At 32.7% G+C, this 24,615-nt stretch overlaps 2 protein-coding genes and 1 pseudogene across 4 annotated transcripts; 2 read left to right on the top strand and 1 right to left on the bottom strand.

Moving 5' to 3' along the window:
• Positions 1-11,573: 11,573 nt before the first annotated feature.
• Positions 11,574-15,274, bottom strand: LOC143529016 (chromo domain-containing protein LHP1-like). 3 transcript variants are annotated; one of them, XM_077024905.1, is made up of 7 exons: positions 14,955-15,274; positions 14,776-14,801; positions 13,858-13,941; positions 12,796-13,275; positions 12,638-12,698; positions 12,007-12,067; positions 11,574-11,945 (listed from the first exon to the last, which is right to left on the bottom strand). In XM_077024905.1, the coding sequence occupies exons 1-6, from the start codon at positions 15,168-15,170 to the stop codon at positions 12,017-12,019; spliced, it is 918 nt and encodes a 305-aa protein (XP_076881020.1). In that variant the 5' UTR covers positions 15,171-15,274; the 3' UTR covers positions 11,574-11,945; positions 12,007-12,016. The 3 variants fall into 3 exon arrangements, with proteins under 3 accessions (XP_076881020.1, XP_076881021.1, XP_076881019.1); XM_077024906.1 differs by having other exon boundaries at positions 11,574-11,941; XM_077024904.1 differs by having other exon boundaries at positions 11,574-12,067.
• Positions 15,275-17,857: 2,583 nt separating this feature from the next.
• Positions 17,858-19,274, top strand: LOC143637743 (aspartic proteinase CDR1 pseudogene; annotated as a pseudogene).
• Positions 19,275-21,602: 2,328 nt separating this feature from the next.
• On the top strand, positions 21,603-23,956 carry LOC143529036 (peroxisome biogenesis protein 22-like). Its single transcript, XM_077024923.1, has 6 exons — positions 21,603-21,608; positions 22,521-22,712; positions 22,801-22,848; positions 23,578-23,634; positions 23,715-23,817; positions 23,898-23,956. Exons 1-6 carry the CDS (start codon positions 21,603-21,605, stop codon positions 23,954-23,956), a joined length of 465 nt encoding a protein of 154 aa, XP_076881038.1.
• The last annotated feature ends 659 nt before the right edge of the window (positions 23,957-24,615 follow it).

The following is a 24,615-nucleotide window of genomic DNA, read 5'->3' as shown; positions in this document are numbered from 1 at the left end:
TTGTGTTTTCAGAACTATTGTAATGAAGATTTAACCACCTTAGGTTTCAGTCTTGTCGATATTACAAAAACCGTTTTCTACAAAAGTATAGCTAATAACTTACACAAACATTATTCCAAAGGATTGGAAAAGCTTTGTCTTTTCAGCTCTGAGTGTTCAAGTCTCATTATAAAAAAAATGTAATAACATAAGTTAGAACTTGTCGATAAAAAAATTGAAATCTTTAACATCTAATTAATGCTCATTCAATTTATAGTTAGAATTTTTCTCATATTTCTTTTCTTATCATAATTTTATAATTGTTGTAAAACAAGTAGAACCTATTAACAATATAGAGAAAATAGGAGAATGATTTCTTATTGATATCTTAATATGTGTAATACAAAGCCTCTTATATAGGCTCAACACATTAATACAAGAGTAATACAAAGATGATGAAGAGTCATCATATAATGGTAAAATATGTGAAGAGTCACTCTAATAAAGATTAATTCATAACACTTCCCCTTGACTCTCCATATAATGAAATACGCTTAGTGATGTTGCCTCATTAAAAACCTTGCTAGGAAAACCTAGTGGGATAAAACCATAGCTAAGGGAAAAAGAGTGCAACACGTATTATACTCCCCCTCATTTATACATCCTTGTGACAGGTTCCGATCTTGTGAGAAAGTTTGTTTATGACTTTTGTAGTAACCAATCCACCGCTTGATCTTGTAGTGTATGCTTCCTTATTTAGAGGAATGATGCATTATCTCCATGTATGACTTGCAGTGCCTCATCTTGTAAACATGAGATCCATGACTTTGCTAAATCACATACCCTGCGTTAATACGACTAACCAAACCCTTTTTTACAGGTTAGTAAAATATATACTCAAATATTTCATACCTTGCACGTATCAAAATATTTATATTTAACTCTTATTAATGTCTCTTTACTTGAAATAAATTATATCAATAATAAAATAAATAATATATCTAGTTGTGTATAACTAGCGAGTAATATTGCATCAATTGCAATAAAGTATGGTACTTTTGATCAAAATTTATATTTATAATAAGGGTAATTTGTTGAAATGAACTTCATTCCATTAAAATGTTTCAACATCTTCTAAATGAAGTTTGATTGATATAAAATATCGTTATACAAACGCTCGACCCGTATACCATCTCTTTATGAGATATAATGCAATAATCAACATGATATTGTTAATTTAAAATTAAAATATTAAACACATGGATCAAATACATCTATATCTCTTTTCACGAGATAATCACAGAGTTTGATTGTACCATGTCTAACTCGACTTTTGTAGTCCACATATAGAACTTGTTAATTTCATATAATAATTTTTTCATGAATGTCTCATGTATATATAATCTGTCATAGACATCCTTCCCTATTGAATAATCATGTATATAATATATTACTCAACAGATTTACAATCCGTCATGGACTTCCTTCCATGTTGCCTAATCATGTATACAAATTTACTCTTCTAGAGTTTGACATCTATTTACCACATCACTTTCTATATTATATTCAAATATGTCATCCATAGTTTTAATTATCATTCCATTCTTGTATATCAATCAATCAATCAATCAATCATACCCAGTAAAATCCCACCGACAGCAGAGCTATAGGTAGGGTCTGGGGAGGGTGGGATGTAGGCACACCGTACCTCTATCCAAAGGAATAAAGAGGTGGCTTCCAGAGAGACCCTCGCTCTAAGAACATGTGTATGAAGCAAAAAAAAGGAAATCAAAGTTTAACAGTTATATAAAAAACTACTACTAATTATAATAATATTAATAAAAAGGTCACAGTTTAACCGCAATATAAAAGCTAATAATAATAATAATAAAATATGTAAGGGAAATACCATTATGGTATGTGACCTAAATAAGTTAAGTCTAAGCCCTAAGGTATTCAATTCTCTCTAAAAATCCTTAACTTTAATTCTACTTCTCCACGAATTCCTATCCTCAACCATGTCCTCGGAGAGGTTTAGGTCTATCAAATCATGCCTAATCCTCTCATCCCAAGTCAATTTCGGTCGTCCTCTACCCTCCTCCCCTCTATAGTAATGTTTTCTACGGATCTAACAGGATTCGTCGTCTGTCTTCTCTTTACATGTCCAAACCATCTCAATCTCCACTCTCTTATCTTGTCTGCTATGTTCGCCACCCCTAATCTCTCGCGAAGCACAACGTTTCTTATTCTGTCTAGCCTTGTGTGCCCACACATCCAACGTAGCATTCTCATTTCTGCTACCTCCATCTTCCGCACTTGTGCCTTCTTGATGGCCCAACAATCTGTTCCATATAGCATTGCAGGTCTAACTGCCACCCTATAGAATTTTCCCTTCAGATTAGTCGGGAAACTCTTGTCGCACAATATACCTGTGGCTGCTTTCCATCTACACCATCCTACCTGAACTCGGTGGGTCACATCACTGTCTAATTCCCCATCGCTCTGTACAAATGATCCTAAATACTTGAACTTCGTTACCTGCGGACCACCTGCCCTTCAATTGTGATGTGTGCGTCTTCACTGTCGTTTATCTCACCAAAATCACAGTGTAGGTACTACCGTCTTAGATCGGCTAATCTTTAAACCTTTTGTCTCTAAGGTTGTTCGCCACTCCTCAAGCCTCATGTTTAGATCTTGTTTTTTCTCAGCAAGTAACACAATATCGTCTGCGAACATCATGCACCACGGGAGAGTCCCCTGAATCGACTTTGACAACTCATCCAAGACTACTGCAAAAAGAAACGGGCTCAACGCCGACCCCTGGTGAAGACCTACCTCTACAGGAAAGAAATCAGTATCCCCCACTGGCGCACGGACACTTGTTTCACTCCTGGTATACATATCCATAATTATCTCTATGTATTTCCTGGGCACTCTTCTACCCTCCAAGCACTCCCAGAGCACCTGTCGTGGCACACTGTCGTAGGCCTTTTCTAGGTCAATAAACACCATATGTAGATCACGCTTCTTCTCCCTATACTTTTCCATTAATCTTCTTATAAGGTGTATTGCCTCTGTGGTGGAACGCCCCGGCATGAAGCCAAATTGGTTGACCGTAACCTGAGTTTCTCGTCTAAGTCTAACCTCAATCACTCTTTCCCATAGCTTCATAGTATGACTTAGTAGTTTGATTCCTCGGTAGTTACCACAACATTGGGCGTCTCCTTTTTTCTTATAGATAGGAACTACAACGCTGCTCCTCCACTGGTCTGGCATCTTACCTGATTTGAGAATACTATTGAACAGAGTAGTTAACCACATGACTCCTTCCTCGCCCAGACACTTCCACACCTCGATGGGTATGTTGTCTGGGCCAACCGCCTTAGACTTTCCCATCCTCCTAAGTGCGTCCTTCACCTCTTCTCGTGTGATCCGTCGGCAGTAGCAGTTATTCGATTGTTGTCGATGAAAGTTTGTGTTGTCATGTTCTTCTTGGTAAGCTCTCCCATTGTTAAAAAGATTGTGGAAGTAGGTTTGCCATCTTAGCTTGATGTCCTGCTCCTTGACCAGTACATGCCCATCTGTATCCTTTATGAACTTCACCGGTCCTAGATCTTGCCTTCTACGCTCCCTGGCTTTGGCAATCTTAAACATAGCATGTTCCCCCTCTTTTGTTTCTAGACTTTCATACATCCGTTTAAAGGCCGCCTTCTTTGCTTCCGCCACTAGCCTTCTTTGCCTCTATCTTGGCCGTTTTGTAGTTGTCCCTCAAATCCACTCGCTCCTCCTCATTCGTGCACCTCATTAGCTCCCTAAAACATCCTTGTTTGTCCCTTATCTTGTCTTGCACTGCGTCATTCCACCACCAAGACTCCTTATGCCCACTTGACTTTCCTGTTGTGACCCCGAGAGTCTCCTTTGCTACTTGGATGATCTTTGTCTCCATAGCTTCCCATATATGAGTTGAGTCCCCATTTAGTCGAGCCCGCGTATGCAGTATGAGTTTATCCTTAAACAGAAGGAGATTTTCGTCCTTCAAATTTCCCCATCGAATTCTCGGTGTACCTTTCTTCTCTCGAACAGTCAGTTTATTTCTGAAGGCTATATCAGTCACTAGTAGTCGATGTTGAGTCACAACTGCCTCCCCAGGTATGACTTTGCAGTCCTTCCACCAACGTCGGTCTCCTCGCCTCATCAAAAGGTAGTCAATTTGCGTGTCGCGTCCGCCACTGCTAAAAGTGATTAAATGAGAATCTTGTTTCCTAAAAAAAGAATTTATAATACCTAGGTCATGTGCCACTGCAAACTCTAGAAGATCTGTTCCGGTCTCATTCCTATCACCAAAACCGAAACCCCCATGTACGGCTTGAAAACCATCGTTAGCCTTACCAATGTGTCCATTAAAATAACCTCCTATGCAAATCCTCTCCCCCCTAGGTATGCCCCCTACCACTGCGTCTAGGCAATCCCAAAATTCTCTCTTTTCCTGATCCCCTTGTATATCGTTTATTGAATATCACCATATGCTTATTGGTGCATAGGGATTACATCCTTAAGATATTTACCTTATGCAGTAACCCTGAATTTATATTGTAATCATATCGTTCTCGAGAACTTATTTTACATTATTTGATAATTCAAATCCTTCATAGATTTTCTTGTAAATCTCAGTATAAACTGAATAAAAATATTTATTGGACGCATATCAATTCTCTTTTTGTATTACCAGATTGTTTAGTTATCGGAAAGTCATTGCTTCCACCATTGGAGAATGTGTGTCCTCATAATTAATCATGGGTCTTTGCAAAAATTCTTGTGCCATCAATTTTGCAATATATCACTTGATGAATTTTCATAACTAATATACAATACCCGTTTGTATCTAACACACTTTACAACTTTAGTTGTACGGACTGCTGGTCCAACATACTTTCCGTTATTTAGAGAATTCAATTCTGCCCTGTTTGTGTCTTTCCACTTTGGCCAATCATTTTTATATCTCATTTATCGGTAGAACTTAGTTCTTAATCCTCAAAATTTTCATTATTTCTAGCGCTATACATAATTATCAACGACGTCGATTTTTTCGATTCCAGATATATCTAGACATGATATAGTTTGTTGAGATCTCTTTTATTTTCAGGTACCTGAGGTTCTCTTCTAGAACCATCATGTCTATTGTCTCTTAAAGAGAATCTTTCATTATACCTCGACTTGACCATTTTCATTACTTGCTCCAGTTTCGAGGATTTATATTCTTGAACCGAATAGTCTAACACGCTTCAGGCATGCCATAAACTCATTACCAGTGTATGGTTATCCTTTTAATAACATTTATTGGAGCAATAGCAGTTGTTATATGTGACTTAGCTAGTCACTCTATTTAGGTCTGTGAATGCATTTGGTAGTTAATTCGTTAATTCTTGTAAATGAATTATCTTTTTAACTTCTGGTTTACACTTTTTAACTTGAGGATCAACATAATGATAATTCATTACAACTTTTTAATTTTCCAACTGCTTCTTATTCCCCCCTCATGTTGGAAATATTATTTTGTTTAAGTAAAAATCAATATTGAGTCGTAGACGAATCCCACATTGATGACTCTAAATACATACTTATCAATACTTTTCCATATCCAACATATATTCCCAACCTTCCATGATGTCTCATTTTTGTGCATTGTGGTGGAGTAATTGCAATGTGTATTGCACTTTTAAAAACTATAAATGGGAAATATTTGGTTCATGACTGAAAACCAATTGTAATGGGGATGAAGTATTATAACTTTTGGGCCTTATGTAAATTAATATTACCTTGTGTAAAAACACGTGTTCCAACAAAAAAATATGAACTTTTGCTCTCATGATTATTGGATTTGTATTTAATCATAGACGTTTGTTCATCGGCTTCAACAAAAAAAATTGTAACAATAATAATCACATGTTGTTTAACACTTATTCCAATAATCATTAGTAATATGGGAATTAAGATCACCTCTAGAATAGTGGGCTTGCTATTAGCTAAGTCACGCAAACTTCAGGTTGTGAATTTGATAACCATTTAGACGATGCATCGATTTAAAAACACTAAATGGTATCATATCAGGATATACATATCCTTTTATCATTTTCATAGTATATTAGAGATTTAAACCCAACTTAGTTGGTTAAAAATTAAATTCCCCTTAAGAACAAACATTGTATGTTTAATTACCATGAAAAATCTTCTAGTTCTCCAATAAATTCACATCATCAATGACTCGAAATGGTCAAACCGGTCAAGCCAATATATTAAACAATCATGATCCATAAATTTATGTATTATGATCATATAGTATATCATCATTCTAAACATTCATGTTAAAACACGTTTCCCGTGTTTTATTCTCGTATAATCACTCACTTAGAATGTCATTTCTTGTGATCAATAGTAACATGGTTGATCTCATTATCAACGTGAGGGTCATTATAATGTCATCATTTACCAATATCATGACCTTTATCATCGATCATTTTATAATCATCACATTATTAACATAGTTGATCTCATTATTAACATGAGCATCATAACAATTTATTCAATTACCATGATCACAGAGTTTACACCGATCATTATATCATCACATTCACTTCAAAGAATGGATTATTAACTAGATAACTTTCATGGTGTCATCATTATAAGAGAAATCTGCTATTTGCCTCCCTGGAAAATAACGTCGCGAGATGGGTTAACCACTGAAAACGATTTTGCGAACTTTGACTCCCTGTGTTTCTCCGGGGGGTTCTTCTGACTCCTGCCGTCAGTTGACTGTCGGTATTTTTGTAATAATACCAACATATTAAGGGTATTTTAGTAATCTTCTTTTAATAAATAATTTATATATAATAATAATAATAATAGTAGTAGCAGCAGCAACATCGTAAGCTTCATCATCATCACCAGATCTCATCTTCATCATCATCAACTCTCATCTTCATCATCATCAACTCTCAGCTTCATCATCATCGACCAAACTCTCATCTTCATCATCATCAACCTCAAATCCTCAAACCCACCACCAACTCTTAATCTCATCATCTTCAACATCAGTTTCATAACAATTAATCAAATCCTCAAACCATAGATTTCATCACTCAAACCCTCAAATCTCTAAAATCCCACCACCAATCGCTTCAATAATTCAACCACCGCACCTATAAATCATTCCGATCAAAACCCCTAACTTCCGACACCACGCCGCCGCCACGGCAACCACCACCCGCCATGGATTCCGGCCATCACTTTGTTTTCGGACGAATAGTTTCTTGAAAACGCCCGTTTCGTTGTTTTCGGGCGAAAAGTTTCTTAAAAAAGGCCCGTTTCGTTGTTTTCGGACGTAAAGTTTCTTAAAAACGGCCCGTTTCGTTGTTTTCGGGCGAAAAATTTCTTAAAAACGGCCCGTTTCGTTGTTTTCGGACGAAAAGTTTCTTAAAAACTGGCCCGTTTCGTTGTTTTCGGACGAAAAGTTTCTTAAAAAACAGTCCGTTCCGTTGTTTTCGGGCGAAAATTTTACTAAAAAACGAGTCGTTTCGTTATTTCCGGGTGAAAAGTTTCTTAAAAAACGACCCGTTTCGTTGTTTTCGGACGAAAAGTTTACTAAAAAACGAGTCGTTTCGTTGTTTTCGGACGAAAAGTTTACTAAAAAACGAGTCGTTTCGTTGTTTTCCGGGCGAAAAGTTTACTTAAAAACGAGTCGTTTCGTTGTTTTCGGGCGAAAAGTTTCCGGGTGATATTTTAAAAAAACAAGTCATTAAATTTTTACATAAAAATGGTTTTAAAAAAACGTTTAAAAAAATGATGAATATAGAGAATATAAATTACAAATTGTATAAAGTTTCAATTCTTGGTTCAGTTCAAATGTTGAATATATATTATATATTGTATAGATATAACACAAGTTAGTTTAGTTCAAATGGTTGGTGTTGTTTGTTACTAAACCAGGGGTCGGGGGTTCGAACCCCACCCTCTACACGATATTGGATATTTAGTTTTAGAATTAATTATAGGCTCATGGGTAAAACGGTAATTTCAACGTTTTTTGGTCGGTCAACTGACTGCAAGGACACAAACTGACCCGCCCAAAATATCACAATAGTCCAAAGTTCGCGAAATCTCTTTCAGTGGTTAACCCATCTCGCGACGTTATTTTCCAGGGAGACAAAATGCAGATTTCTCTCATTATAATTTCTTTAGTTATGATAGTAATCTTTACTCTGATCAGTGTATCATCACATTCACTTCAGGGAATGGATTAACACCACACAACTTTCATGGTGGGCGTTTTCTTGGTATTCTTTAACAATCTTAGTACTTCAAGAGTATATTTGAGGTTAGTCAAAAGAAATTGTATTATTCACAACTTGTATGAATAATCTTCTTATCATATAACATAAATTGAGAAGAAGTTATATGCTAGAATCATTGAGATTTAGCGATCCAAAATCTTACAACTTCCATAAATTTATAATAAGCTTTATGGAGTTTGGTACATCGGTGTAATATTATAACTCTTGATCACAATTCAAGCATGTTTATATCATGTGATCATATACCACAACTTTGGTCATTTATAACAAGTAGGATTCATATACATTTCCAAAAACAAATCATATACGCATTTTCATTATTATAATATACTACCATATAAACCACGCTTTTAATAATAATGTAAATCAAATAAATAACATGAGTTATTGGACATCATTTGTTATCCACATGATCTATTTTCACTAAATTAAAACATGAAAATTATTGTTGTCATCAAAATTCAAAAGTACCACTAATCAAAAGTCTACTTGTCCATACACATTCGACTTATAAATTGACCGAGTTTATGTCTAATATATATAGAAAATGAAGCAAGAATATAAAACCATTCATAATCATATCATCATTTTCCAAGAAACATATAGTTATCTACCACAGAAAACATCCTCAAAACAAGTACTTAGTTAAAGTTTATCATATTAACTAATTATACATATATTAAGCGTCTTCGAAGCTCCTTGAGGTGAAGTTGTAAAGTGTGTGTTCACATTTTATGTGATTCAAATTTCATGAACTATTAACTTCTAAACACATTAAAATTAAACTCAACAATTGTTCCTCGTGATAATATACAACACACATAAATTATGCGTATTATCTTTTTACCATATCATCATAAAAGTAATATGTATTATAATGTCCTTATACAAATTGCAATAGTGATTAAATAAAACCCATTAGACATCATTCTTAATTTTATCAACATCAACTACATGAGTTTCAACATCTTGTTGTTTCATTATGGTTACTAACATATTGTGAAAGACGTCATGAAAGATATATTGAATACTTAATTACAGTTATATGCATGCATATGGAATTCTTACGAGAATCTTGAACTACATTTTTACACAATTCATGTTAATACAAAACGAATGATCTATACTAATAGTTGGCTTAAATTTCTAAAATTTTCATGAAATAAAATGATACATCATTATTATTAATTATAAGTATTTGTCATTGACGACAAAAACTAAAAATTAACAACTTCTATACACAATCCATGTATCTAAACATTTTCACAACATGTATGCAGTTATGAACATGTACATAGAAACAAGTAATACATCTTATAGTAACATATGCTTTTAATGTTTTAAGTGTGTAGTAATACATTGAAAACTTTCATGTAACTACCTCATGACCAATAAAAATTAAAAGTCCACATTGAATGCCACATGATATTTAGAGTAGAGGTAAATAAAAAGACATTTAACTTATGAAAGTATCAACAATACATTTAATTATTGCAGGCCATTAAAAGATATTAATAATGTGCAACATCTTTCGATTTATACATAAATCGCTTTTTAAAATAAGTACTTTCTTTCATAATTTATAGTCAAATAAAATAAATTTACTTGAAAAATATGATTATTTATCAATAATAATTATTTGAAAACATATAAGAGTTATCATAAAAGAATTTAATATTTATGTAACTATATAATCAATTCGAGAAGTATGTATAGTCCAGTTATTTTATTTAATGAAATCAAATTAAATCATATGCTTAAACGTAGGTTGAAATTACCATATTTATAAATTAAAAGTGTATAATAATAATACTAATAATAATGATGATAATAATAAAAAATTCTTAAGAAAACATATATAAAACAAAACACCAAACATCTGATAATATGCATATAAAACACCAAACACCTATTTGAGTGTCTCCCCCCATTAGAGAGTCAATAACCAATAGAAACAAAACAAATCATATACGAGTAATATTTATATAATCCTTCATCTTGTACGCATATAATCCAATTAACTGTATGGCTAATAAATTATAAGATTAAGATGAAATTATAATATAGGGATGTAATACATTTGAGATTAAAATAATTTAAACGAAGAACATATACTTGTCGCAAATTGTTAATTAAAATCTTAGAACCAATATTATAACAATAAACCAAATCTTAAACATGAATATCTATTTAACCGAAAATTTAATAAATCACAATAGGGTTTATGTTCGAGAGAATAAAGAACAAGTAAAGATAATTAGTAGGCGATACTTATCTCATGAAGATGTGAACGGACTCTAAAAGCAACTCGTGCTGATAACGTGTTGTAAAACAAGTAGAACCTATTAGCAATATAGAGAGAATAGGAGAATGATTTCTTATTGATATCTTAATATGTGTAATACAAAGCCTCTTATATAGGCTCAACACATTAATACAAGAGTAATACAAAGATGATGAAGAGTCATCATATAATGGTAAAATATGTGGAGAGTCACTCTAATAAAGATTAATTCATAACAATAATTAATATTTATTATATACATACATTGAATAAAATTTATATAAATAAGCTCATTTAGGCTAGAGAGCCTACTTGAGCCTATCGAGCATGAAGGTCGGACATATGCTCCCTCGTTTATTAATTACACATACATCATTCTGCACTCCGTTTTACCACACACTTTTGATTTGGTACTTACCCGACTAGACCTATCCATTTTCCATGATTAACTTAATAACAAAATTATTTTCCCCATTATCTGTCTTATCTAAACTAACAAGATTACTCCACACAGCAAAATAAACTAACAAGTATCTTATTTATCACTCCACACAGCAAAACTCCCCATTCAAATCAGTGTTCATATATATAATTTTTGGAGCCCACAACACCCCCAATTGTTTGTTTATATAGCTAGTTGAAAATAATGATTTACAAATTCAAGATGGATTTATGATCTTGAACGTGTAAGATTACACATCCATCATTTATTTTTATATGTAAACATATATTTCTTGATTCATGTTCTTGCTACTTCGCCAGAAAGTTAAGGTTCATAACCAAAAAGTTGGTTTTTAATTTTATTTTAATTTTATACATATTTTATTTTGGTGTTCCTTAAAAAAATGATCACAATATATGGACATAGATCTCAACATATTGGTCAAATATTAACAGAAAAATTAACAGAAAAATAGTACGGAATCCAATAAGTATACAAATTATCTGATAATTTGTAAATAACTTTGACAAGATTGTGTAAAAATCAAAGAAAATCAACTACTACTCACATTTAGTCATAGTTTTTTTTCTAGAAATTTGCACGTGCTCAACCGAAAACACAAAAGATTAATCAACTAAACACACCAACACGCTATAGCAAGTTAAAAGCACTCAGGCACACAAACAAGCCAAAATGTAATATGTTATAAATCAGCACTACGCATCACATGCATGATGTCCGTGGAAGCTAACATATATTTACCAGTTCATAAAAGCATTCATCTAGAAATAGTGAAGACATAACATGCTTTCACAATTGAATGCATCATATATAAATTATCCTAAGAATTTAAGTCAATCAGTGTCTATTCCGCGTGTTAGAAGCTCCCTGGCTACAAAAGGATGATTTCAAATAAATTATAAAAAGATAAAGGAGGAATATCCAGATCGCACCTCTACTCGCTCATTCAGATGGGCTGTTATACCGAAGATGCTGCTCGTAAAAGTTGATCAACTGCCATTATCAATAAACATAAAATAAATCAACACTATGTCATATTGTTCCTTGTTTCTTATTTCTAAGTAACATAGTATTGGAGGTTCTTTCAAAAATACTTTTATTCACCAAAGTGGTATCGCTTCAATGTATTATTCATATTTTTAACGAAAACATTGTTTTCTATCTTTCAATTAAATACAACGATTCAAAAAAGTTCAGGTATATTAATATAAATGAATTAAAAAAAAATAATTCAAAATATTAGAATGTGACAATAATCTGCTTTCAGATTGAATAATCTACTTTTGGTTGATATATTATAACCAAAATAATAATATAATAATATTTATAAAAGTTAATAACCATAATGTTTGATTAAAAAAAGAAATAATTATAATGAATGGTTAAAAAATAAATGAAAAACTGAAATGAATTTATTGAAGAAAAAATAAAGAAACAACACGTATTTGGTAAATATTTTCCAACACCACCAGGTAAATATTTTTCTCAACACTATTTTGGAAAAAAAAAAGTTCATGAAATAATAAACATGTTTTGTTTTCAAGAAGGAAAGTGAGTATTTACCATAAGTGGATTGTTTTCCTTGAGGTATTTGTTATCAACAACGATCTCTTCACCATCTGACCTGTTTATAATAATAATAATAATAATAATAATACCATGAAACGGAATTGAAATTATTAATGAACAAACAATAGAAAGAGAGAAGAATGATCACAAACCTCATGACCTGAAACGACACCCACACTTCCTCCGTGTCATCATGCACAGAGACCGAATAATTAACCGGCTTAATAATCTTTGTAACAACCGACACACGTGGAGGAGTTTCGTTCTTAGTATCATCTTCCACAATTACATCATTAACAGCAGTTGTTTTCTTGTTCGATTCTTTCTTAAACCGTTTAACCACACACGACTTCCTTCGTTTAGCTCCAGTTCGGGGACTGGCCCGAAGAACCTTGGGTTCATCAACCACGGTGAGTGCTTTTGAGGGTTGTTCAGCTGGGTCTTCTTGAATATGTACGCCAAACTCGGTTGTGGTTTCTTGATTTGTGGAAGATGTAGGCTTAGTTTCACCAAGTTTTCCATCTGAGTTGTGGGCATCAGCAACAGAAGCATCTTGTTGCTGTTTCTTATTTGACTGTGACGTGGGACCCACAGAATGTTTGTGTTTGCGTTTACGTTTCCCAGTACTCATGCTTCATGTTTCAAAAAAGGGAGAAAGCGTCAATAGTTATGAAACGGAAAACTGATCTGTACATGAAAAAACAAAATAACGAACCCAAACAAAAACTGACGGTATAGTTTTATGTTTCGTAAAAACAAAACTTTGCGTTCGGTTTCAGTTTTGCATGTAATTAAAACAGATAAAACCGAATCGGAACAACCAAACGCTAACAAAAACGATGGTTTGGTTCTATGTTTTCATAAGTAACAAACTTTCCGGTCGGGTTCAGCCCAAAATCATTTCTATATATTGGGCAAATCTTTTTCCAGTCCAAAAACTTCAAGGCTTCAAGCCAAACGGTAAAACCAAGACCAAACAGAACAGAACCCAAACCAAAAGTGTTACTCAAAAACTGAAATTTCCATTTTTGGCCCCGTTTGAGCCCAAAACCGACCTACGCCCACCCCTACTTTGGGCGTATGATTATAGTCAAACATATAAATTTTGTTAAAATAACGAAAACCCACAGGTAGAGTTTTAAGTATGGGGCTTATAAACATGAATGGTCTTTATATAAACATATATATAAAAAAATACAAAATAATAAGAATACCTTTCAAATTCTTCGATGACATCAGGGCATGACGTGAAACTCTCGACAGTTTCCCAAGTGTTAGCTGACTCTGGCCACCCGCGCCTTTATTAACATAAACACACATTTTAATCAACTGGTTCATTTTTATATAGATGTAACGTCTAGACTAGTTTTGGGAGCAAAAAACAATTTTAAACTCGCACCCTTATCTGATACAAAATTGACTCTATTTTACCATCAATGCTTAGTTCTAGAAGTCTAATTCCATAACTTCAAACATATATTTAGGAAAACGGTTTGAACCCTTAATTTCACAAACAAACTCCATTGATAAGTTTATACTACATAAAAGTACTGACATTTTTGTAGCTTTTCTTTGTTTTTTTAGATTGAAAGGCGTAAAAGGTAGCCACTATACAAACACCATTGACGTGTCATACAGCCCGTATAACCATACGGACCGTATTGTAGGGCGAAAAGTGATCAAACGGGCCGTGTTAATAGTCATTTGGGATGACAAAGCGAAAAGGCGTTAAACAGGCCGTATAAGGAAATGATTGATATGACCACTAACAAATCCCGTATAAAGCCATTCATATGGCCTATTTGATTGTTTATTTTGGTGACCGACAAAGAAATGACCAATACGACCGTGGACAAATCCATACGATGCGTACCAGCGCCCATTCATACGAGTCGTTTAATTATATGACCAACAAAGAAACAACTCACATAACCACCGACAACGCCATTCAGTCCGTACGTAAGACATTTGTTTCACCGCGAAAAAAGTTCAGACGGCCCGTTTAACCACTACCGGTATCCTAACCACCCTTTACAACCCCCAAAACTACACATGTTCATGAATAATAATAACAACAACAATACGCAAAACCACAAGTAATATAATATTAGGTAGCTAGGAATGAAACTCACCATTTGACAAGATACTGCTTTACCCCCTTTTTTCACAAGCAATTCACCAGCAACAATAACCACCAAGTCACAAAAAATCAGCTTTAAATGAAACAAAATAATAATAATCATAAAAAACAAAAATAAAAACAAGTAAAAGAAGACGAAGAAAGAAAGTAATAATAATAATAATAAAGCACCTTCCGGGTCCTTTTTTTGCGGATGGTCTCAATGACGTAAAAACCCTCAGCAAGCTTGGGAGGTTGTTCTTCAGATTTACCATCATCCTGCTCATAACCTTCGTTTTCCTCTTCATCGTACTCATTTCCGCCATTTTCGGCGTGGTTCAACGGAGGCGGCTGGATCTGCGGTGGGAGATCGGAGGTGGTGGCTTTCCGTCTAGTTACGGTCTTCATCTTCCCGGAAGAAATTGATATTGAAATAGAAATTGAGCTAGGGTTTAAGTTAAGGGTTTGCTTGTTTGTTTCAGTTTACAGTGAGTCGTAGCTAGCTCGCTCTCGAATCGTCTTTTGGGGTTTGGGTTTTATTATTATTACAGCAGGTATCCCACTACCAGAAAAGAAAAAAATTGTACCAAAGTGTGGTAACTGGCAACGAAGGAAATTATAATCCAATAATAATTTTGACTAAGGGTGTGTTTGGCATTGCTTATTTAAGTGAAAAAAGGAACTTTTGTTTAAAAAGACTTATAAGTTTATGAATTTTTGAAAATAAGTTTTTATAATAATTTTTGGATTAGCTTATTTGTTGGGAAAAATCAAAATGACCAAAAGAGACACTCTTTTTTAAAATGAGTGTAATGGGTTTTGAGGGTTAGAGAGATGTAATATGTAAATCAAACTCATTAAGTTAATAAGTTATATATTCTTAACTTTTCAAAACCTCTTTATTTTGCTTTCACCATAAGTTAAAATCTATAAAGCCTTATAGTTTGTCAAACACCTTATACACCTTATTAACTTTTTAAAAAGTTTATAAGTTATAAGTTGATGAAAATAAGGAATCCCAAATACCCCTTAAGATAAAAATATATCAACTGTTTTATCACATCAAGTAGGTTAAAATTAACAATCACAAACACCCCCTAAGTGTTCCATTAGAACTAGATTGATGATGCCGACAAAGGTAGAATTTAAAGTGTGATTGGTAACATAGATTATTATTTCATAAATGAGTTATATTTTAGATTATTAAAAATTCAATTTAAAATAAAGTTTTGTTTTTTATTTTCATTCTAATATTATTTTTTAGTAGTTAAACGATTGTAACTATATTGAACCAATTTATATGATTATCATTTGGGAAAATTCCCGATGTAACCTTTTGGTGGAGAGAAATTATTCAAATGAGTTCAATTAGGTAATCTTCTTAGTTAAGAGTTAATTGTAATTTATGTTTTTACAGTTTATGAATGGGAACCACTTACATACTTACTTTGAAAAATGAGCATGTTGGGCCCCTATAATTGTCGGGCAGGATCATTTTGTGTCCATCCCTCAAACGATGTAGTAAATTTTGTTAGCAAGTTTACGGAATTGGGGCAATTTCATCTTTCACTCAATATTCAGAACCTTAACCCCAAATACCCTCGTCTTTTTATATTGTTATCCATTTGCGTCCCTGTAGTCCTCCATTCACCTTCATCACCATTTTCCGCCCCACCTCACCACCATATGCGGTGGACTGGAAACCCCACATAATCGCCGCTACTTATTGCCGGAATACATACCTAATGCCACTAGACAACAAGTATTGCTGACCAAACATCAAATAAATTTTCGATATAACTTATATGTGTCATACCATAGGGTATTGGACTTTCAGGTCTCTTCGATAATCTTTGTCAGAACCCATCAAAACATATGTCGATCTATACATATAGCCATCACCAATGTTGTTTCTGAATCCACCAACAACCATTGTGTCATTGTCTTTCTTCCTGTTAGGGTTATCGCCCTTTGCAGAACCACTACATTATAGTTGGTTACTGGCGCCGGTAGCTGCCGATCGTCGTCAATGCTTTCCGTGTGTAATTTTGCAAATTATTTGCTCTAAATTTAAAATGTTGTTGATCGAGTGTTTGTTTTTAATAGTTTATTTGTTTAGGATATGCTAAGTGATTTGTGAACACTGATTACATTTCTATATGATGCGATACATTCATGTTTTAGTTTCAAGTGAAATAGAAATAATAATGTTTATGCAAATTAACCAAAAGATATATAACCATTTTTAATAATATTTATTGAAAGATGATATGATATAATGTATTTCAGTGTATGCATTATGTATTTAATTCACATAAATATTTTAGAATCACTGTTTTCAACTTTTAATAAAATCATTGATTACAATAATACCAAATATAACTATTAATCTCTTATTTTACACTTTAACCATGTTATACGTGTGGTTGTATATTTAAAATCTTATTTCCTTGGTTGTTTAATTAGTATATTTGTTTTATACACCACGGCCATTTTAAGAAAATAATTAATGCCACAAAAACAAACCATTTTTTTTTATTTTGAGACAGTTAATTAAAATTAAAATGACAATAATATAGTCTAATGCATTAGTTTCTCCGTCACAAATGAACCAGCTTTTACTCAGGTGATTTGATTTGCATAAAATATTCCTATTACCATAATCTAATACTTCTTTTTGGAAATTCAAAACTCAACAAACTAAGAAAATAATCTTAATTAAATGCAAGAGAGAATTATATTTTTCTTTAGTCAAATTATTAATGCTAATTATTAGAGATTAAATGCACAAACATTAATTAATTTGATTTTTTCGTTTAAAATATTTATTCTAGTAAATTTTAGTTTTTAAATTATAATAATTAAAAATATAACTCGTTTACCAAAAATAGTTCATGCTCACAGTTTACACAACTTTTGTTAGTTTAAAACAATATGCAACATTACAATTGAGATAAAAATATACTTTTTTTTGTTTACAATACGTAGATGATTTTTTCATGATGACGAATGTGAAAGTTAGCAGTAATAATAAAATAACCGAAATGTATTTAGTTTGTTTAAAATATAAAAAAGAATGAGATAAAAAATAAAATAAAAAAGAAAACTCAAACTTCTTTCTCTTATTTAAATTGCTTGAACCACTTAATATTGAGCACAAACTTGTCATTGTGAAAAACACAATGGCGTTTTCCTCACTTGCTCTAGCAATAACACTAACCATTCTTTACACCACCGGCAGCTCTCTCGCCGCCGATGATTCTATAACCATCAATCTCCTCCATCGTGACTCCATCGATTCCCCATTTTATGACCATTCTATGACGTTCGAACAACGCATAGACCACATGGTGAAACGTTCTATTAACAACACTAAACAATTCCAAAAAGGATCGACATACCAAGCCGATATTATCCCCGATCATGGAGAGTTTCTCATGAACATCTCTTTCGGAAGCCCACCACATAAAATCCTAGCCATTGCCGATACAGGCAGCGACGCATCATGGATGCAATGTAAGCCTTGCATTAAATGTTACAAGCATTTGGGTTCAATTTTTGACCCAAAGAGGTCATCGACATATCAACCCGTTGGCTGTCACTCAAAACAGTGCACCGATTTAAATTCCTCGTTGGATATTAGTTGCTCGCCAAGGAAAACATGTCAGTTTTATGAGAGTTATGGTGACGGGTCTTATAGCAACGGTACGATTTCAACAGAAACCGTAACGTTAGGTAATCGTGTCCTCAAGAATATAGTTTTTGGTTGTAGTTTTTATAATGGTGGTACTTTTGAACCAACATGGGATGGTATTGTTGGGATTGGTCAAGGTCCGTCCTCTCTAGTGACACAATTACGTTCTTATGTCACACCTAAATTTTCATATTGTTTAATTCCATACCCTTATACTAATAGTTTCTCAAATAAGTCAAGTAAAATGATTTTTGGACACTTTGACTTTGGTCCAAGTGTTGTGTCCACTCCACTTGTCCAAGGAATCACACCAACATTTTATCATGTTACATTGGAAGGGATAAGTGTCGGAGACAAGCGGCTAAATACTGGTGACAAACCGAATTCCACAAAAGCGTTGAAAGGAAACATGATCATCGATTCTGGAACAACGTTAACAAATTTACCTGGTAAATTATATAACGAATTTTTGGCGGCTCTTAAGGAGGCTATTAACGTTAGGACTATGAAAGATCCGCAAAAGGTTTTTGATTTATGTTATCGTTCGAAGAAAGTGACTACAATGCCTAAAGTCACGATGCATTTTGACGGGGCGGATGTCGAGTTGACGAGGGAAAATGTTTTTGTGACGATTAGTAACCATATGATGTGCTTGGCATTTCAACCCGCTTCCGGCTTAGCGATTGTGGGGAACTTGGCTCAGATAAATCATTTGTTGGGTTTTGATTTGGTTAACAATGTGGTGTCGTTTAAATATGCTAATTGTGAAAAAATATAATACAAGTTGTTCAGTCATTCAGTTAGTACTTCATTGTATTATGTAGAATTGAATAAAATGATCGGTTTGATGCATCTTTTATCTTTGTGTAGAGATTATAGCTTGTATAGTTAATTAAGGTTTTGTCCATGTGCTTTAGCCTTCAAAGTTAGTTTTATTATTATAGTTATAATAATAAGAAGTTAATGACCATTGAAAACAGTTGATTATGAAACCGTTTCAAAGGCCAAAGAGCATTAACTTCTTTTTCAATAACATTATTACTTTTAAAACTAACTTTAATACCTAAATGAGTCTTTTTAAGACGAAATATAATGCGCTATTAAAAGTATTAATGCACTGTGATTTTGTGAGAACAAAAGAAAGTGAAGTATGGGGACAATATGGCTTTAATGTTTAAAGAAATAGTATTATTTATATATACATTCTTTCTTTTTCCTGTCTTGTTTTTTAAAATAAAAAAAAATATAACGACCCCCCCCCCCCATTATTTTTAAATATTAATAACGTTTTCATGTGCTTATACTTTTTTAAGAAAATTATATCATAAAAACAAGCATGTTTTTATCTTTAATTTGAGTATCATATTGTTATAGTTTTTTCATTTAAAAAAAAACCATTTTACGTAGGGGCGTTTGCTGTCTGGTTTTAATAGATTTTAAATTAACCGTGGGTCAAACCATTAGTAACTGGTTTTGTCGTCGAAAACTGAAACGAACCTTTGAAAATTGAAAACGACCGGCCAAAAGTTAATGAAAAAATCAATGGTGAAATCAAACCAATGACCGGTTTGAACGTTTTTCGGTTTCAAATCGAACAACGAACATCCATAAACTTGTTACATGATTACAAATGTAAGTGTTTCCCGCTGCATCGTGCGGGCACTCATCTAGTACTATATAAAATGCATCAACTATGGGCAAATTAAGACACTTAATTTTATGTAATTAAATGATGGAGACTTCCAGCATAGGCGGACCCGTGTGGTTCATATGCGGTTGCCCGCAACTCCATTAAAAGAATTTTGTTATCTCTGCAAGTGTTGTAAAGTGATAAACGGTTTGTTGCAATATAATAATTATAAAATGATGAAATAATTCGATCAGTTTTTTATGTGTCATGATTTTATGAATGAGATTTTATCTTTTTTTGTGATTGTCGGTGTTTTATTTTTATATATATATTTGGATATATATCCTTTATTTTTATCTGATAACCGCCATAAAAAACATAAAACGCTTTTATTCGCAAAGTAAACCTTATAGAATAACTGAGGAAAATGTTCAAGCAAACTTATTGTCACAATGTCTTGAAATATATCTGTATTTTTTATTACCATATTATGCTACTAAGTTACTTGCAAAAACATAGAAAAGATAGAGAAGATATTCGCATACATGTAACATACTAACATGTATTAATTATCTGTTTTTTTATCAAATTAAGTTACATGGATATTTATTTTGATCAAGTATATTTATCAAAATATTTATTGCAAATAAATTTTACATAAGTTATAATAATCTTTTAAGATATTTTTTCTCTTTAATTATCTGGCTAAAGATTTGTTTTTTAGCATGGATATATGGTTCTCTTTTATATTTATGGTCAAATGGTCATGTAAGAGTTATTTATGCATAAATATTATTTATCATTGTGAGGGTGTATTTATGTTTATAGTTACATTATATAGCACTTTTCTATTCGTTTTTTTTTTCAAACCTGATGAACCAGTCTTACAGGGGAATTTAATACTAATTTGAGGAAATGTTAAAATTCTATATTCAAATATAACTATTGTATATAGAACAAATATTACTTCCTATATTATGTTTGATTTGAATACAATACTTGAGTGTCACCAAACAAAAACTATGTTTATTATCAAACAGGCAAACCCAAAACATACCGTCGCAACGCGCGGTTAACACTGCTAGTTTAATCAACAATTAGACTTCTAGTCAAAGATTATAAAACTTTTTCTTCTAATCTCTTCTCTACTATATATGATAGAGGAGTCAAAGACCTATTAAAATTTAAGAGGTATAACTTTGATTGCCTATTGTACTTAACCTTTATGCATGTCTTGAGGAAGTTAAGAGGGTATTTTTGTCTTTCAATCATCACCCATTCACGGATCTTTGATTGTTTAAATTATAGTTACATTATTTACCCCCCAACTATATTAAACTTTTGAAAATTTGTATATATTCCACCCCTTTAAGTTTAACCCTATATTCCTCTATTTTAGTTTCTTTTTGTTTTTGTGTCATCTTTGAATATATTAAGTTCTCAAAAATTTTTAACATGGCATAATGACACGCTTATTTTTGTCTACGTTTCGATATAAATAGTATTTAGTATTGACATGCGGGTAATAATGTACAAGCCTATTAATGCAAATACTTTTTGTGATTAGATTCAAAGTTTCAAAATGAGCATTCATTTTTAAACTATGACACCATCCTACTCAAATCGCAGTTACATAAGTTTACAGTTACCAACTTACTATATATACACCCACTCTCTTGCTCCTACTATTTTCATGCTGCTCTTACCCGATCATTCTCCGTATTCAAAATTTACTTTGAAATGAATAAGAATTGTCTCCTGCTACATCTTCATGTTCCTTCTCATCTTATCAATTTGAGTAAAATCTCCATTTTAGGGCTTTCAAGATCAAGCCGCATATTCAATGGGTTTCCTTCAAATTCACCTCAAGATGGAATGGGCGGAAAACCAATAAAACAGAGGTGTTTTCATCGGTTGTTCATAATTACATTTGCCTTAATTGATTTGGGTCAAAAATAAAATCCGAAACTCACTCTAATATGGATTTAGAGAAGAAGAAAAAAAAAAGGTTGATTTGATAATTTCATCTTGTTAGTTGATTTGTTTAATGACTATTTAATTTGTTCGATCTATTATACCCCATTTGAAGTTTGAAATTGTGTTAATTTTACATGTTTGGCTAAATTGACAGCACATTCAAATTTGGATTATTCATTGGCTCGTTTGTTGGGGTTGCATTAGTCGACATATCAGTGGGCTTTGGATGATTATTAGGGAACGCAAACAGTGGTAAGTTTATGTGGCCCATCTTCTTGTTCCATATACTCATCGCCTCATTCTCTGCTTCTTCGTTAGCCTCAAGCATGCTCCTTGTTTGTGTAGATCAACAAACATGTGGTAAGATTTAACACCTTAGGTCATTTCTTCGAATTTGTTTATAAAATTGGGCATCGTTACATTGCAAACTGAAGTAAATCATATATTTCAGTTTTAGGATTTTCGATCTGTTTGGGCTATAGCAGGATTTGCTGTTGCAGTCATTTATACATGGAGGGCATTAAGAACGCCTCGAAGAAGTCAACCTAAAAGTCAACTTGGCACTTCTGGATTCAATAGTGAACCCAATGAAAATTTGTTATCTTCTGATGATTTAAGAGAAAATTATGGGTTGTTACAACCTGAAAATGTAAATTCAAATTTAATAAAAAAAAATTGATTTTTTGTTTTGTTTTCGTATACTAATTAATATGTTGTTTTTATTTTTGTTTATACAGCTTACATTGGGACACATGGTCAGGCAGAAATTAAGTGATGGAAGAAAGGTGTGCTTTTTAAATTACTACTTTATTGTTTTGCAAGTTTTAGGCTTGTAAACAAACCGAACAAAAACAAACCGAGCGTGTTTTTTTGTTTAACCTTAACCGAACACGAACAACTAAAACAGGTTTTCTTGTTCGTATTTGTTGGTTAAGAAAACGAAGATGTTCATGTCCGTTTATGTTTGTTCGTTTAAAACTAGACTAAGTCATAATGGGCCAAAAATTTAATGAATATATTAAAAAAACTGACTTAAACAGACTGAAACTAACGATTTTAAAATGAACATACATAAACGAATACTCACGAACATAAATTAAAGAATGAGACATGTGATAATGTTCGCTCGTTTAACTAAATAGTCTAAATTTTTGCTCATGTTTGTTCGCTTATTAAATAAACGAACTCCTCATCAGATGGTTCATGAACTGTTCACTGAGCACTTGGTTCGTTTACAAGCCTTGCAAGTTTTCTTACTTACATTTAGTAAATTCGGTCGTGTTTTGCAAGTTTTTTATCTTGTCATCAAGGGCATTTTGGACATGTACTTGATATTTAAACATTTTCATTAAACTACTTACCAAGCCAAATGTTGCATTTTTTGTATGAAAAGTTGGAGTGTGGTAAAAAGGTTAAATTAATAATTTTTGTTCAAGCTTGTAAGTAATTTAATTAAAGATTCTTAAGATTACCAAAACATTATGTTATTCTTAATTTCAATGAATTTTGTGCAGGTAACTTGTCGGTTGCTTGGTGTTATTCTGGAGGAAAACACCCCCGAAGAGCTTCAGGTTGTGATAATTTACTTTTTCTGCATATATTAATATCTGAATAAAGTTAATTTATTTCTAATTTTCATCATATCTGGCAGAATCAAGCAACTGTGAAATCTTCTGTTTTGGAAGTTGTATCGGAGATGACAAAATATTGTAACCTTTATCTCATGGAAAGAGTTCTTGATGATGAAAGTCCAAGTATGCAGGATCTCTACTTCCATTTATATAATCTTTTAAAACAATGTTTATAACGAATTTGAAAATTATGTAATTTGTAGATGAGGGTTTTAACGGCTTTGGAAAATGCCGGGATTTTTACGTCTGGTGGCTTGGTTAAGGACAAGGTAATAATTAATAATTAATTATTAGAGAATAGAGAGAGAAAGTTTGTGTGGGTGTTGATAGCTAGAACCTGTTACCGGTAAACTTATAGGACCCACAAATACTTTGCTAATAATTTTTATTATATTATGTAATTGTAGATACTATTTTGTGTACAGAGAATGGGAGAATGTCGTTTGTTAGGCAGTTGGAACCAGATTGACATATAGACTCAAATCCAGAAATCACTTCTCAGTTGGCGGTATTTATAATTAAATAATAAATATTGTTAATAACTGTATGAGACTAGAATTATTTTTGAGATAAAAGGCCGTAACATCTGCATCTAATTTTAATCTGTAAAGCAATTTGGTTGTTTCAATATGGTTGCTTTAGAAGAATTTGAATTTTCTATTCTATAAAATACACACGTGTGTACATGCATACATAATGCTACTAATACATGCTGATATGTATCTTGTTTTTTTTATTACAGAGGTTTATCATACACCAGCTTCACATTTCAACAAAAACGGAACGGATTGCTTCAAATGTTCACAGTTCTTCATCACTGGAACAGTTTTTCACAGTTTGACTTCTTAAAAGGTCAACATGACAGCAGTTTCTTGTCTCGTATAACGAGCTTATGTGGCATGATGAATCTGGTCCCAGAGA

The sequence above is a fragment of the Bidens hawaiensis genome, unplaced genomic scaffold (genome assembly GCF_021521415.1).
Source record: "Bidens hawaiensis isolate Kalapana, Puna unplaced genomic scaffold, B.hawaiensis_p1.1 tig00008407_1, whole genome shotgun sequence".
NCBI lineage: Eukaryota > Viridiplantae > Streptophyta > Magnoliopsida > Asterales > Asteraceae > Bidens > Bidens hawaiensis.
The sequence above is the reverse complement of the archived record's forward strand: the minus strand, read 5'-3'. Positions and strand labels throughout refer to the sequence as shown.